General features: G+C 46.1%; 1 protein-coding gene across 8 annotated transcripts in view; it reads left to right on the forward strand.

Annotated features, from left to right (window-relative positions):
• Positions 1-15,839, forward strand: part of FRMD4B (FERM domain containing 4B) — a 155,325-nt gene that overhangs the window by 116,321 nt on the left and 23,165 nt on the right. For all 8 annotated transcript variants that reach the window (XM_064156258.1, XM_064156256.1, XM_064156261.1 and 5 more), the window contains 4 exons: positions 1,821-1,904; positions 4,425-4,490; positions 6,178-6,235; positions 7,738-7,824. In XM_064156258.1, the coding sequence (XP_064012328.1) occupies positions 1,821-1,904; positions 4,425-4,490; positions 6,178-6,235; positions 7,738-7,824 (295 nt within the window). The remainder of the gene's footprint in view (positions 1-1,820; positions 1,905-4,424; positions 4,491-6,177; positions 6,236-7,737; positions 7,825-15,839) is intronic.

The raw sequence follows: 15,839 nt of genomic DNA on the forward strand, positions 1-15,839 counted from the left end.
TTTTGGTTTGGGTTGTATTTATTTTTCTTTTGGCTTCTGAGGCCTCGGGAGGGTTTGCTCTGTCTGCACTTTTATATATCCCTACAAGCCTCTGGTAACCTACCTTCTTGCTGCGAGCTGAGGTGTCCCACAACCTTTTGATCCCATTAGAATGGGCTTTTAAAGGGTGAATAAAAACCCCCTCGGCTTTTGTGAGCCATTGGCTGTATTTGAGCACTGGGAGGAGAGATGCTGGTTTTCTGCCCAGCTGTCCCCGTTGTTTGTGGCACTTGGGTGCTGGCCAGCTTGCAAAGAAAAGTGCATACTCCTGGCAGAAGAGCACGGGCCCTGCAAAGCTCAGCAACAACAGCTCCTCGGTGCTAATTGACCCTTTCTTGGCAGCATCATCAAAGACGTTGGAGAATAAATAGGCTGTTGATTGAACTGCTTCCTCGTCCCCAGAGGTGGTCCCTCTTAGTCAGGCTTGAGGCACATTGGCAGGGCTGGGGAAGAAGCTTGCAGAGCTATTAGCCCATGCTTGCCGAGGAACAAAAAGCTTTAGTTCGCTGCTCCTTCCGTGTGCCATCTGCTGCGTGAGATGGAAAGGTGGCAGGGGTTTACTCCGCCTGCAGAGGTTGATCCATGGTACCCACAGAACAGACTCCTGTGCTCTGGGCCGCTCCTGCTGATGCACAGGGCACTGCTTTTGAAGGCAGAGGGGGAACATAGCTCAGGCGAAATCTCCCATAGCAGAACCTGGTGAAAGCAGAGGTCAGGAGCAGAAAAAACCTCTTCAAGGAAAGCCTGGATGCAGAGGCTGAGGCGGATGCCGCTGGACGTGACTTGGTGCATTCTTTGCATAGAGAAGTCAAGTTGGTGCTTGTTGGCAGCACGGCAAAAGGCACGCCAAAGTCCTGCAGAAATGAGGCGTGCAAGTTTCAGCTGATTAGTTCACGGAGCATAGAAACAGAAAACATTAACCATTTGACTGATGCCTGCTAATAGGGTTTTAAATATTCAGCTGTTTGGTGGTGGGTTTTTTTTTTTTGTTGGTGACAAATTGCATTCACCTACTTCAGCCTCTTTTATTTTGTTCCAGTCTGGGACTGGACTCCAAACCATTTGAACTTACTGCTCAGTGAGCAGCCCAGGAAAAACTATTTCCAGTGAAAATGTTTTCAAGTGTATGAACTGAAACCTGCTGTGTAGTGAATCAGATCTGTGTTAAACTCTGAGATTTGACAAGCAGCAGATAGCCAGGAAGCATTGCAACTTCACCAGCCTTACTGTCTGGGTAGGGTAGCTGGTGATGAAGTGAAAATTAGCACTACAAGCCTTGCTTTTGGGCAAAGGCTTTCCTCCTGCAGCTGTTTCAAGACTCATTCCCCACTCAGCTTTTGGGCAAAGGCTTTCCTCCTGCAGCTGTTTCAAGACTCATTCCCCACTCAGCTTTTGGGCAAAGGCTTTCCTCCTGCAGCTGTTTCAAGACTCATTCCCCACTCAGCTTTTGGGCAAAGGCTTTCCTCCTGCAGCTGTTTCAAGACTCATTCCCCACTCAGCAAACAGAATGAGTGTGTGCAAAATGAACACTGATAGGGTGCTGTGGTGGCAGTGGCCGAGAATCAGGTGTTTGTGTAAGGAGTTGCAGCGTGGGGCTGTATGACACCGTATACATCACTGTCATGTGAGAGGGCCTATAGAGTTACGTTGCTATGGCAGCCTGATATGGGGTGGTGCTCCCCGTTCTGGAGCAGCAAATACAGCCCTTTCCTTCTCCTGAAACTGATGCTTGCATCTGTGATTCACTAACAGTGACACTCTGTACTGTTTCTGATTTTCAGTGATGAAAACACCAGAAAAGACTTGAAGACACTGCCTGTCTTTCCCACCAAGACACTGCAAGAGCATCCATCGCTCGCTTACTGGTGAGATATTAACTGGAGAAGAGAAAGCTTCGAGGAAACCTTGTAGGAGGGCTGGGGAGAGACTATTTACAGGGTCTTGTAATGTAGCTATCAGGAGTAGTGGGTTTAAATTGGCAGAGGGGAGATTTTAACTAGATGCTTTTATTTACAAAGAAAAAGACAACTTTCAGAAATGACAAAAAGTCATTCACCATTTTGGACTGTTGGAGAGAGTCCAGAGGAGGCCACGAAGATGCTCAGAAGGCTGGAGCAGCTCTGCTATGAGGACAGGCTATGAGAGTTGGGGCTCTTCAGCCTGGAGAAGAGAAGGTGTTGAGGAGACCTTATAATAGTCTTCCAGTATCTGAAGGGGGCTTACAGGAGGGCTGGGGAGGGACTATTTACAGGGTCTTGTAATGACAGGATGAGGAGTAATGGATTTAAACTGGCAGAGGGGAGATTTAAACTTGATGTTATGAAGTTCTTTCCAGTGAGGGTGGTGAGACAGTGACACAGGTTGCCCAGAGAGGCTGTGGCTGCTTCCTTCCTGGAGGTGTCCAAGGCTAGGTTGGATGAGGCCTTGAGTGACCTGCTCTAGTGGGAGGTGTCCCTGTCTATGGAAGGACATTGGAACTGGATGATCTTCAAGGTCCCTTCCAACCTAAACCATTCTATGATAAATATATATTATTGCTGTGAATGATAACAACTAAATCATTTCTAAGCAGTGGTAGGAAAGAAGTTTTCAGACAGTGTGAGTTGAGTTAATTGCTGATGTTCAAGCATTTCCAGTTTTAGAGAGCTATAAATTATGTGGGATCCAATGCAAATCCCTCATTGAATGTTCACTCAAATTAAATTGCTGGATCAGAAACAGCTGGATCAGATTATTCTGGGGACCACGTGTTAGAAAGAGCTGAAATCTGAACTCCAGCCAGGCCTGGGTTTGCAAAGAGCACCTTGCACTTCAACTGTCACACAGCAGAGCCTCTGTGCTGGGTTAACTGTGGCTGGCTGCCAGATGCCCACCCAACTGCTCTCCTCAACAGACAGGGAGTAAAACTAAGCCAGAAAAACTGGAAGTAGAAAGGCAGATCCAATTTTGGGACTTGAAGCTGCACAGCATTCCAAATTAATCAATGATATTTCCCCCTTGGAATTGTTGCCTTTTGTGCCAGTTCAACAGGCTGAGGACAGTGGCTGGAGTGCAACCAGGAAGAAAAGGACCTGGGGGTACTGATGGATAGTAACTGAACATGAGCCAGCAGTGTGCCCAGGTGGCCAGGAGAGTCAGTGGCATCCTGACCTGTAGCAGAAGCAGTGTGGCCAGTAGGACAAGGGAGGTTATTCTTCCCCTGTACTCAGCACTGGTCAGGCCACACCTAGGGCACTGTGTCCAGTTCTGGGCTCCTCAATTCAAGAGAGATGGTGAGATACTGGAATGTGTCCAGAGAAGGGCAATGAAGCTGGTGAGGGGCCTGGAATACAGCCCTGTGAGGAGAGGCTGAGGGAGCCGGGGGTGTGCAGCCTGGAGAGGAGAAGGCTCAGGGGTGACCTCATTGCTGTCTACAACTACTTGAAGGGAGGTTGTAGCCAGGTGGGGTTGGTCTCTTCTGCCAGGCAACCAGCAGAACAAGGGGACACAGTCTCAAGTTGTGTCAGAGGAAGTTCAGGCTGGATGTTAGGAGGAAGTTTTTGGCAGAGAGAGTGATTGGCATTGGAATAGGCTGCCCAGGGAGGTGGTGGAGTTGCCGTCCCTGGAAGTGTTGAAGCAAAGCCTAGATGAGGCACTTAGTGCCATGGTCTAGTTGATTGGACAGGGCTGGGTGCTAGGTTGGCCTGGATGATCTTGGAGGTTTCTTCCAACCTGGTTGATTCTATGATTCTATGATTTGTTTAATTATGTTAGGCTTGATGTGTATGTGATGGATTTTCAAGTATGCCAGTACTTAATGATTTGAGGGTTTTGAGAATGAGTACTGCTGGGTTTTTCTTTGCTTTTTTTATGACACTTAAATACATTATGAATCCTGCATTCTGATAAACCACAATGCTGAAGTGCATATAATGGGAGAAATGCACAAACCTCATTGCTGACAAAGCTCTTTTATTCACCTATGAAATGTCAAGGGAGGCAAAATACTTTGGAATAAAAGCATTTCTGGTTTAACTTCTTCCATCTTGCCTATGGAAGGTTAACTATCCTTTGAAGTTTTGGCCCTTTAGAATGTGAAAATGAATTCCTACAATTAGCACCATTCTTCTGCAGCAGCATCTGCAGCAGAGCAGGCTGTTCCCAAACGATTGGTTAATTAGTCTGGAACGCCACATGCAATGGCAGGAAACAGCCAGGCTGCTCCACGCTGCTGCTTAACGAAGGGTGGGAAAGAAACCAGTAAGAAACAGAATGTAAACCGGAGCAGGAAATGTACAGAGGGATACTGCTTTGCATGCTGAGCAGGCGTCTGAATTTCAACAGATGCTGTCACATGGGGGAAAAGTCACTGAGCCTCTAAATTGGGGTTTGTGCTTGGTTTGCAGTGAGGACAGAGTAATTGAGCATTATATACAGATTAAAGGCCTGACCAGAGGACAAGCCATTGTTCAGTGAGTATGACACTTGTTAATTTGTGAAGATGATCTTTTCTCTTTTCTCTTCTTTTTTTTGTTGTTGAAGTGGCTGCTCTGCTCATTATTGTTTGCAGACTTTACTGTTTGTGTCTGTCAGACTCTAGACTTTTTATTTGCTTGGTTGTTTGGGTTTTTTTTTGTGACTGAGTTATATTTCAAAGTTAAATCATTGGAAGTCTCATGATGCATAGGATTATAGTTAAGGTTTTGTGTCCTCATTCAGGTCCCTCAACTATAAAAGAAACTATTTGGGCTTTATTGTTACTCTTCTCCATACACCATTTGCTGTCAGTTAGTTTTCACAACAAACTGAGGGCAAATATTACCTAAGTCCTGTTAAAAAGCACAAATGGGTGTTTGTGGCAGTGTTCAGAGCTTGGCTTTCAGAAGAACAAAGTCTTCCAAGATGCATATGGAGCCTGTGAAATTCTGTTGTTCATTTGCTGTTAATATTCCTGTACTTCCTAGAGGTAAATGCAGTTGGGTGTGTTAAAGAATCAAGAAGTTTGAGGTGATTTCCATGGCTGCATAATGGAAACCTCTTGTAATTTTTTCCTTCCATACCTTGATGCCTATAATTTTGTCTCAGTAATGCAGAAGCTTCTTGCAATAGGAGTGGAGGAAAAAATTGTTCAGTGGTTGTCTGAATTGCTTCATGCAGCAGTTGTACAATTGTATAAACAGTTTTCATTTGGACCCAATCCATTGTAACCAGAGCACCACAATTGTGATGGTTTGGGTGTTACCTGCTCCCCCACACTTAAGAAAATCACCCAGACTAGACTCAGCAGCTGGAAATTAAAGAAATGAAGCTATATTTACAGCTTAGCACAATATACAAGCAGATATTTACAATGTCTATAGCTATAGACAGAACTATGCAAGCAGATATTTACAATATCTATAGACAGAGATATACAAGTTAGATATTTTCTATAGCTATAGACAGAAATAGACAAGTTAAAAAGTAATACAGAAACACAACAGCCCTCCCAGAAACCAGAGTCCCCAGGAGGGGCTCCCAGCCACCTTTCCACCTCCTCTCCACCCCTCTACCTTATCCCAGACTTTGCCTTACGGTCAAGGTGAGTTTGGAGAGTCAGCCAGGGGGGTTAGGAAGCAGATGGATTAGTTAGACAGCAAGTTAGGGAGAGGAGTGCATGCAGGCAGAGCCCAAGAGAAACTCTGTTATCTGTATTTATGTTCTTGTTTTTATCCATCTCAGCAAGCCTATGAGTGCAGTAGCTATCACCATTGTTTCTTTTCACAGCCTATCATCTAATTCCTCTCATTAAAACATCCCAGCTAGGCTCAAACAAGCACCACAATGCAATACTATAGGCAAGTCTTTGCTGCCAGCATTTCCCAAATGTGCAGTTCAGAATTTTTGCTCTCAGTTCCCTGACCTTCTGCTAAGAGATAGGATACTTTGCTGTATGAGAGAGATTTTTCCACTTGCTTTAGCAGGGCCAAAATCCTCACAACTTTCCCTGAGCCAGGATCCTGAGTTTTATCTGAAAGCCCAGGCTTTTCAGCTATTAAGACTTTCAAAACGTTGAAATGATGAACAGCATGTCCTAAATGTATGTGTGAAAAAAAATATGTTAATAGATCTATTTCTCTCCAGAGAAAATCATCTGATATGCTATAAATCTGTCTACAGGTACATGAAAGTGGTAGAAGCTTTGCCAACATATGGAGTTCATTACTATGGAGTAAAGGTTAGTAAGTGCTCATAGATAATGTGATTGCTGAGCTCGTTACGTGTGATTGCATTCCTAGAGGAGCAGTTTGATGATTTGGTACCCTTCTATCAGTATTAAACTTGGCATTTTTCAACCTCTGTTAATTTCCCACCACCACCACCCCCCCTTCAGTCTTCTTTAAAGATTGTTTCCAGAGAACAGCAGAGCATTATGTGCCATAGAGAGCAGAGAAGAGTCTTTGTAAAACCTTCTGTAATCCTATCAGGAGCTTAATTCCTATCATCTTAATTAAACCAGCTATCACTTCCAGATCCAGAGCAGTTAATAGTTTCCCCTGAGAGATTTCTAGTCAAGATTGAGGGGAAAAAAAAGAATTCACAGAATCAGAGAATCAGTCAGGGTTGGAAGGGGCCACAAGGATCATCTAGTTCCAACTCCCCTGCCATGGGCAGGGACACCCTACCCTAAATCAGGCTGCCCACAGCCTCAGCCAGTCTGGCCTTAAACACCTCCAGCCATGGGGCCTCAACCACCTCCCTGGGCAACCCATTCCAGGCTCTCACCACTCTCATGCTCAACAACTTCCTCCTCACATCCAGTCTGAATCTCCCCACCTCCAGCTTTGCTCCGTTCCCCCCAGTCCTGTCACTCCCTCAGAGCCTAAAAAGTCCCTCCCCAACATTTTTGTAAGCCCCCTTCAGATCCTGGAAGGCCACAAGAAGGTGACCTGGGGGCCTCCTCTTCTGCAGCCCCAACTCTTTCAGTCTGTCCTCATAGGAGAGCAGCTGCAGCCCTCTGAGCATCCTCGTGGCCCTTCTCTGGGCATGCTCCAGCATCTCCACATCCCTCTTGTAATAGGGGCTCCAGAGCTGGATGCAGTACTCCAGGTGGGGTTAATTAAAGCAGTTAAAAACTAGAGTGTAGAGAGGACTACTTCTAAGTGGCATGTGATTAGAGAGTGTGTGCTTGGACTGGGGAAATACTAGGAAATATTTTTGGAGAGTGATGGATGTGCACCATTTATTCCCAGTTGTAGAGCAGAGCCTGGGCCACAGTGTTTTGTGCAGAAGAGATCAGCACAGATGATGTCTCCTTGCTTTGAGCCATGACCACGACTGTGGTACTGGGGAAGCTGATGTTTTGCACTGTTCTCTCTTCCTGTGGCTGTCCATGTCTTAATTTAGTGGATGCAGTCACTGGCTGCAGCTTTTTCTGTCCCATATCCTTCCTCCCTCACAGCCACTCCTGTGACGAGTGACACTCCCTCATTTCAGCAGCACTGCCGCTTCTTTTGCCCACTTTGCACAACCACCTCCTAGGTTCTCACCTCTGCCTGAGAAGGCAGATGCAGAAAATTTCAACATCACTCCAGCAGTCCACTTCACCTCAGTTTGTCTGCAAAAAATAAGCCTTAGCCCCGTACCTACTCGTGCTTGTCGCAGGGTGAAACGGGCTGGAATCTCGCTGTTGTGCAACTCCTAAGTGGCTCTTGCTTCATGTACATGTCCATTTTTCAGGATAAGCAAGGAATCCCGTGGTGGCTTGGAATAAGTTACAAAGGAATAGGCCAATACGACTTACAAGACAAAGTGAAGCCCAGAAAAGTAAGTCTTCTGCGTCTGACTTTTTTTATTGAGAAGGAGGTGGGGCAGTGTTGCATGTCACAGTGTACCTTTTTAACATGTTGCTTATATAGACTTGTGAACAAAATACCAAGGACTGGAGGCAGGAGGAGAATTCTGCTGGCACTGAGGCACTTTCCCTCTCATGTAGGAGTGGAAAATCCTTATGGGAGCTTTGGCTCATGCATCGTGTTGAGTTTGGTGGTCTCAGGAGAGTCTGGACAGGAATTTTGGCAGCCTCCAGGGATAACTATAGAAGTGTAAAGCAACTGGGTTTCTGCAAGTCCCAAACTGAAGGCCTTGTTACTTGAGCAGTGTTTTCCCTTGGCTTGTGTGGGCGTTTGTGTGTCTGAAGGGATGAAAGGCTCCACTTGTATCTGTGAAATACAAGGGAAACTGCGTGAAACTTCAGGCCTGTTAAGGCAACATGGTGCAATGAATGGTAAAGGGGGAATTGAGAGCAAGTGCCAAGTGCTGGGGGTTATTCTTCTCTTTTTCCATCTCCCTGCTCTTCAACGTGTCTCCTGCAGCTAAACTCTGCCAACGACCTCCCGTGTGGTTTAAGCAGGGCAGAGGGTCCCTTGTTGCACGTCTGGCTCCCTCAAAGCCCCTCTTGGCGAGCCCAAACAGGCTTTTCTGCCGGCAGCCTTGGAAACCCATCACACAACACAAGCACATGATGTGCTGGGAGCTCGCCCCATCCTGTAGCCACACGTGTCCTCCTGTGACAGGACTGAGCCCAGAAAGTCTTTTAAGTGATTTAAGCCTGCTTGGCTGGAAAGAAGAGCCAGAACTGCACGTGCAGGAGCCACGCTGTTGGGATGGGTTTGTGTGGTTTCATTCTGGTGCTCTCCTCATTGAAACATCTAAGCCATGAGGAGCTGGAGACCTGTAGTTTTGCTGTTCTCCTTCCCCAGGTATGATCTGGGCAGGAGCACACATGAAGCATCTACTTCCTGCCAGGGAATTTTACCTTTGCAAAATGATATTGTTTAGTGTATTTGTGCCAAAAAACACAGCTTAACAGAGCTTCCTTGTGAAGAGCAATTCCCCTTCAAGCTTCCAGCCTGACCTTCTCTTTTCCCAAAGCAAGCTATCACTTGGTTTCTTTTGGTGAATTTATGTACTTATGTGTCCAAGCTTGCACTCCTGTGTCCTTCCTTTGCTTTGTTTAGTAAAGCAGTGTTTCATCCCAGGTCTCCCTTACCATGCCTATTCTGTATGAAATTGGCCCAAGAGGAAGGAACTCTAGAAAAATCAAGTCATAGTTAACACAGCCATCAGTCACCGAAGGAGAGCACCAAGGATCTCTTGAGCACTTCCCTAGTTTTAGGCAACATCTACAGGATGCTGTGGTCAGGTCAAACATGGATCATTCTCTAGCCAAGATGTCCAGCTGTGACCAGCAACACTCTCCAAGAAAACACAGCCTGCCTGGCTAGAAGCATTGCTTCACTGAGCAGTTTTCATGCCTCTGGGATTTCGCTTTACAACAACCACCAGGCAGACTAAGAAAAACTTGTAAGGTCAGCAGGGCCCAGATACCAAGTCACACCCTGCAGTGGTTTGCTAGGAGGTGTTGCCTTTGAATGTGGCAGGAGTTTTGTTTAAGAAAAGTAGAATAAAAACCAAAGGTGACCTCTGGAAATGTTACAATGGAAATGGTAATCGTTGTCTGCTCTGCTGTAATCATAATTGTACAACAGCGAGAATAGGCATTGAAAGGGAAGGTGGGAGAGGGGAGCCTAAGTGCAGAGGGAAGATTTAATGCCAATATGCCAATAAGCCAAAATCCACTAAGTCTTTGGGGCTTCCCCAAAATGTAGGGATGGGAGATAGTTGTAGTATCTTTGTGCATTCGTGTCTGGTATTAATAAGTGAACGACTTAAATCACAGCTCATCCTGAGTCATGACTACTTTTAACATGTGGCTAAGTGCACTTCTGATGTCACCCATGGAAGTGACTGCAATCAGATCTCTTCTGGAGGGAAGCATAGCCTGGGTCTAGAGAGGCATTTGTATCCACACTTGGGTTTGGAGTTAAACTCTTGAGATGCTGCTGTTTGTTTCACTGTAGCTATGGCCTTGCATCCTATGATGTGGCAGGAAGGAGTTTCATTTTAACCAGTATTGTTGTTAGAGAATCACAGAATCAGTCAGGGTTGGAATGGACCACAAGGATCATCTAGTTCCAACTCCCTGCCATGGGCAGGGACACCCTACCCTAGATCACGCTGACCGTAGCCTCATCCAGCCTGGCCATAAACACCTCCAGGGATGGGGCCTCAACCACTTTCCTGGGCAACCCATTCCAGGTTCTCACCACTCTCATGCTCAACAACTTCCTTCTCACATCCAGCCTGAACCTACCTACCTCCAGCTTTGCTCCATTCCCCCTAGTCCTGTCACTGCCTCGTAGCTGAAAAAGTCCCTCCCCAGGTTTTTTGTAGGCTCCCTTCAGATACTGGAAGGCCACAAGAAGGTGACCTGGGAGCCTCCTCTTCTGCAGACTGAAGAGCCCTAACTCTTTCAGTCTGTCCTCATGGGAGAGGTGCTCCAGCCCTCTGATCAGACTGTTCATATTAATGAATGTATCAGAATATATTTCAGTGTCTGTGTAGCTTGCCTGAATCCCTGAGAAGTCGGCAAGCAGAGTCCTTCTGGAAGCAGCAGGCATGTAAACCGTGCCTGTCTTCTGGAGCAGAGATTCTACTTTTGCTGGTTTTCATGGAATTTTCATGCTTTGCCTCTCAAGATGGAGCCAAACTGCCATGTGCTGTTTAGATTGTGGATCAAAAGTGCTGTTGTGTTTATCCATAGCAATCTGGGAAAGAGCATCCTTATTGTGCTCCACTTCCCCAGTGAGTGATGTTTAACTATACATGCAGCTGATTAACTCAATCACAGCAAAAGGCTGAGTCCAAGTCTGATGAAGACCAAGCTGGCCTTTTCCTAATTTTAAAGATACAGATGATCCCTGCTAGTGCAGACAGACCTCTTGTATACTGGCTGCAGTGGGAAAGAGTTTGGATGAGGCTCTAGAGAGCCTTGATCTAGTGTGAAGTGTCCTTGCCCATGGCAGAGGGGTTGGAACTAGATGATCTATGTGGTCCCTTCCAACCCTGACTGATTCTGTGATGCTAGGTGGGAGGTTGTGAACAGGAGTTGGTGCCTGAATTCACACAGGGGGCTTTTCTTCTGCCCTCTCTGTCTTTACTGTGGTGCTAATGGCTGGTTCCAGATGTAATCACATTTGCTTAAGGCATTCATCACAAGAGGCTGGCAAGAACCAAGGCCATATTCAGATTTTCTTTTTTAAACTAATTAAACCCACATAAAATTAAGTGCACCTATTAATGCATCCCAAGAAATACAACCACCTTCCTCAAAAAGTGAAATCTCCTGGCTTCATCCAAGTAGGTCTTCAGGCAAAGAAACCTAAATATAAGCCTTGGAGCACAGTGGTTATCCCAAGAGTTTGTTGTTGGATCAACAGTGTCGTGTGAAGTCCAAGGTTGAGAAGTCTTCACAGGAAACAACTTGCAGGACAGAGGTGGATGAAGCAATCTGCAGATGCCTATCTCTCAGCCTTGCCAGCGCTTGCACAGCTACTCCCAGTCATCCATGAGGGGAGCCTGTGTTGTCGGAGAGGACAGTGTGTAACTTAGGGCTGGACCAGGAGAACCTGCCGTGTCTATTTGCAGAGCTGGCCTGGGAGGTTTGAGTCTGGCTATTCATATTTTGCTGGTTGACCTGAGATGCTTTGGAGAAAGCAGATTTGTTGCCCTAAGTCGCTCCTGAAAGGTTGTATTGCTTTGGAAGTGGTTTCAAATGAAGCAAGCTCACCCTGGACACTGAGCTGATGGGCACCAAGGGAAGCCCTGTGCTCCAGAGCTGAAGTAGACTGAAAATCATAGAATCAGAGAATGGTTTAGGTTGGAAGGGACCTCAAAGATTCCAACCTCCTGCCATAGGCCACATGAACAGGTCACTTAAGGCCTCATCCAACCTAGCCTTCAACATCTCCAGGGAGGGAGCAGCCACAGCCTCCCTGGGCAACCTGTGCCAGTGTTTTACCACCCTCACTGTAAATAACTTCTTCCTAATATCTAGTTTAAACCTCCCCTCTGCCAGTTTAAATCCATTACCCCTTGTCCTGTCATTACAAGACCCTGTAAATCATCCCTCTCCAGCCCTCCTGTAGGCCTCCTTCAGATACTGGAAGGCTACTACAAGGTCTTCTTGAGACCTTCTCCAGACAGCTGAAGAGCCCCAGCTCTAGCAGCCTGTCCTCACAGCAGAGCTACTCCAGCCCTCTGATCATCTTCATGGCCTCCTCTGGACTTGCTCCAACAGTCCAAAATGGTGAATGACTTTTTGTCATTTCTGAAAATTGTCTTTTTTCTTTGTAGATAAAAGCAGTGGCTCCATACTGGCTGGAGGTTACACTGAGCTCAGTTGGTTATAATCCTGTAGTCTCACAGGGAATAAAAAAAGCCTGGATTTGGCAACCTCTGTTCAGATTTCAGCTCGGACCTGGGATTAACTCTGCAGCCCTGCTGCTTTGCGAACACATTCCCCCTTCAGCTGCAGCTGATACTGAGAGATGTCTTCTTCTTGGAGAGATGCCTCCTGCTTACTAGCGTGGCATGCCAAGATCCTGTCCCAAATCTCTGAATCAATTAGGAAAAGCAAAAAAACAGGGCTCAGAAGTTCATATGTGTTTCAAAACAAAGTAGCTCTCCCTTTTAGCCCTTCTTCTCACTGGCGAGATAAACAGTGCCTTGTCTTGTTTATGGAGCGTGTGTTATGGTATGAGTTGAGTTTATTCTGTGTTCAGCCAATGCATCGTGATCCACTGAGGGATGAGAATGTGAGGAGGCAGTCTGCTGGCTTTTTGACTTGTTCTCCCACTTCATTGTGTTTCTCTGGGCAACTCCCTGGTGATAAATGTTCTATAATGTCTGAAGAAAAGAACTAATCTTGCTATGGTATTGTTTCCTATCTACAGGAATTCCAGTCCTAATGCTGGTCATCTTGCAGACATTATGGTCTCAGAAATGTTTTTCTTAGAGTATACTAGTTTTGAAATGGGTGATTTTAATGATCCTTTTAATTCAACGTATACTGAAAGCTGGTGCTGAAAGTTTTCCCTTCCAGCACATTTACTTAATGTAAATTTGCTGTCCCACTTTGCTGAATGGTTTAGAACAGAACAGCATTTGTAGAGGCTTCCCAGCAGGCAGATCTAATTAGGCTGAGTTTTCTTTTACAGTGTTTATTTCCCACCAAGTAGAATCCATTGCTTTAGACATAAGATACTAGCTTGCATAATTATTTAAAGTAAACATATCATTGTTACAAGACTCCTCTGAAATTCAGCTCCTTCCAGATGTGCAGAAAGTTGCTTGAGCACCTTCTTTCCCAGAGCACTCACATTTTGGGACAGTTTGGTGCCAGGACATTACTGATTCTTGTTAGTGCCAGTGCTAGTGAAAACTGAGCAAACACTGACTGCAATGTATTGGGAAAAAATAAAGGTGACTGAAGAAGTTGTTAAAAGAATTACTTAATATGTAAGAGAGGAAGGATGCCTCTAGGTGAGCTCTGCCAAGTTATGCTGGCACAGGTGGGAGCTGTCTACCTCTTTCTCTCAGAGCTTGCTGCAGGTGGGACAGCTTGGCTTTCCTGCCATCTCCTCAAATGCCTCCCTCTGTGACCAGGGACAGCAACTTAAACCAAAAAGATTTCAGCTGAAGGTAGCAGCCAAGTGCAGTGGAGGGGCTGAAATGCATCCCTTCTTCCAGCACTTCCAGCAGGGTGGTAATTTCCTTCCTCGGGGTGGGGTGCATTCCTGCAGGCAGAAAGCTTTTATGTTTCCTTGGTCTGAATTGCCAAGATTTGTTCTGCAGATTGCCATTCCCAGCCAGTCCCTGGGATGCTGGTTGCCAGAGCTCCTTACGGGCACCACATGTACCATGAAGTGCCTTGAAAGCACTTCCCGAGGGAAGAGATTCCTGCAAATGCCACAGCATGGTTTGCACTTCTGTGCTGACCTTATTCAACCATCCCTTGGGTGGAATATCAGAGAGATAGATAATTTAGTTCTTGGTCAGAATGTGCCATCCACCTGGTAAACAGCCTGGATGCAACCCTGAGACGTGCTGTGCTCTGGGCTGGTGCAGCAGTCCTTGTCTGCACCTCTGCAGCCAGCTCCTTTCTAGATTTTCACTCCTTTTGCGGGGGGAGGGGAAAGAAGAAGAAGACTTTATACACTTTTTTTAAGCAAACTGCATCAGGCTGATGGGAATATTAAGCAACAAGCCCCTGAGCAGCTCTCTTTCACATCTCTCAAGGCAGGAGCACAGGGGCTCTGCCAGCTGCTGCTTGTGCTGCTGCTGGGGCTGTTTTTCTCAACTAGCAAGCTCCGGCTCTCAGCCCCAGACAAACTTGCATTTTATTCAAAACTGGATGGCAAATTAGCCAGGTAAAAAACTGCTTCCTTTCTTGAGCTGTCTCACTCCTTAACCAGTCTGTGTACGCTTTGTGTCTCAGACTACAATTACAGCTCTTGTTGTAGGAGGGTGATACCTTCTTGTTTCGTGTTCTGTTGGATCTCAAAGAGGATCATCACAGTAGAAATGCAGGAAGCTCAAACTCAGAGCTTGGCGAGAAAGCAGGGGCTGGGTGATGGGAATCTGGTTGGTGCACAGAGGTGTGATCAGGGAGCTTTGCACCTCTTCCTTCTCTAAAAAGACCCAGAAAACAAATCCTGACAAGGAGCAATTCTGTTTGTGGAGTTGGACAGGCAGCCCTGATATGCTCAGGGGGAGGTTTAGGAGCCTTTCAGGATCCGGCAATCTAAATGTCTGGGAAGGTTGTTAAGAAAACATTCATTAGCTCAAGTGGACCTAATCAGCTGGTTAAAGAGAACATACATTGCAAAACTTCCACAAAAACACTTTAATTATTCCTAATTGTTCTTCCAGCCCTCAAAAACCAGTTCCTGGTTTCCTGGTTTCATTTTTTTTCTTTTCAGTGGCTGTTTTGCCTTTTCATATGCAGGTAGTTTAGGGAAGGTTGAAATTAAGAATGACTTAGAAGGATGCATGTCTGCACAGTTACGGAGCAGGAAGCAGGAAAGGGAGCAGAGGGAAGCAGGAAAACTCTGGGGCAGTGACAGTTTCCCAAGTATTGCCTTTTGACTGCAATTTAGGGGGAAAAAATAGTTGAAGGAGCTTACAGGATTTAATTTGGTTTATTCCGATTGGGCCTTGGTTACTTGGTTTGTCCTCCTTTGTATTGAGGCATGTTTTCCCTCTTGTCTTCATAAATCCAGGGATCTTAGCCAGAAATTCATTAATGCATTCATTTGTGATTAGTTTTGAGTGCACCTATATAAATATTATTAGTCCAAAACTTAGTCTGAAGCTACTCAGGTGATTGCTGGCCTTCATTTTAATGCAGCAGGGTTTGTCAGGGCAGTTGATTGCTAAGAACTTGGATTGTTTTGAAGTGAGATAGCTTGAGGACATGGCACTTTTCAGTCTGCAAGAGCAAAGATGTGTCCTGCATGTAGGATTTCCAGTGCTGCTTCCCAGTCTCTCCTGCAGTGGAGCAACAGATGGGGGGGAGCTGGAATTGTGCCAGTCCCTCGTGTCATTGAGCAGAGGCAAATGTCTTTGTGCTGAACGTACCAGGCTGCAGATGCTTTGGGTGCCAGTCAGCTCCTTTTTGGGCTTGGATGGATCTCCCAGGGTGGGGAGGAAACTGGGCAAAGCTCTACCCACATCTTGGGGCAATTCCATGCAGGTTTCCTCAGAAATGAAAAGACTTTCCTCCTCCTTCACCTTTTCCTTCTCCACAGCAGATGCTGAGGGATGCATCTCACCCAGGGCTGGCTTGCATTTGCACAGGTAGCTCCTCATGGAAGGGTCCACCCAGACCCTCCAAGCAGTAACATGTCCTTCTCCCTTGCAGGGGGCTGCTGAAGGTG

Source organism: Pogoniulus pusillus, chromosome 16 (assembly GCF_015220805.1).
Source record: "Pogoniulus pusillus isolate bPogPus1 chromosome 16, bPogPus1.pri, whole genome shotgun sequence".
NCBI lineage: Eukaryota > Metazoa > Chordata > Aves > Piciformes > Lybiidae > Pogoniulus > Pogoniulus pusillus.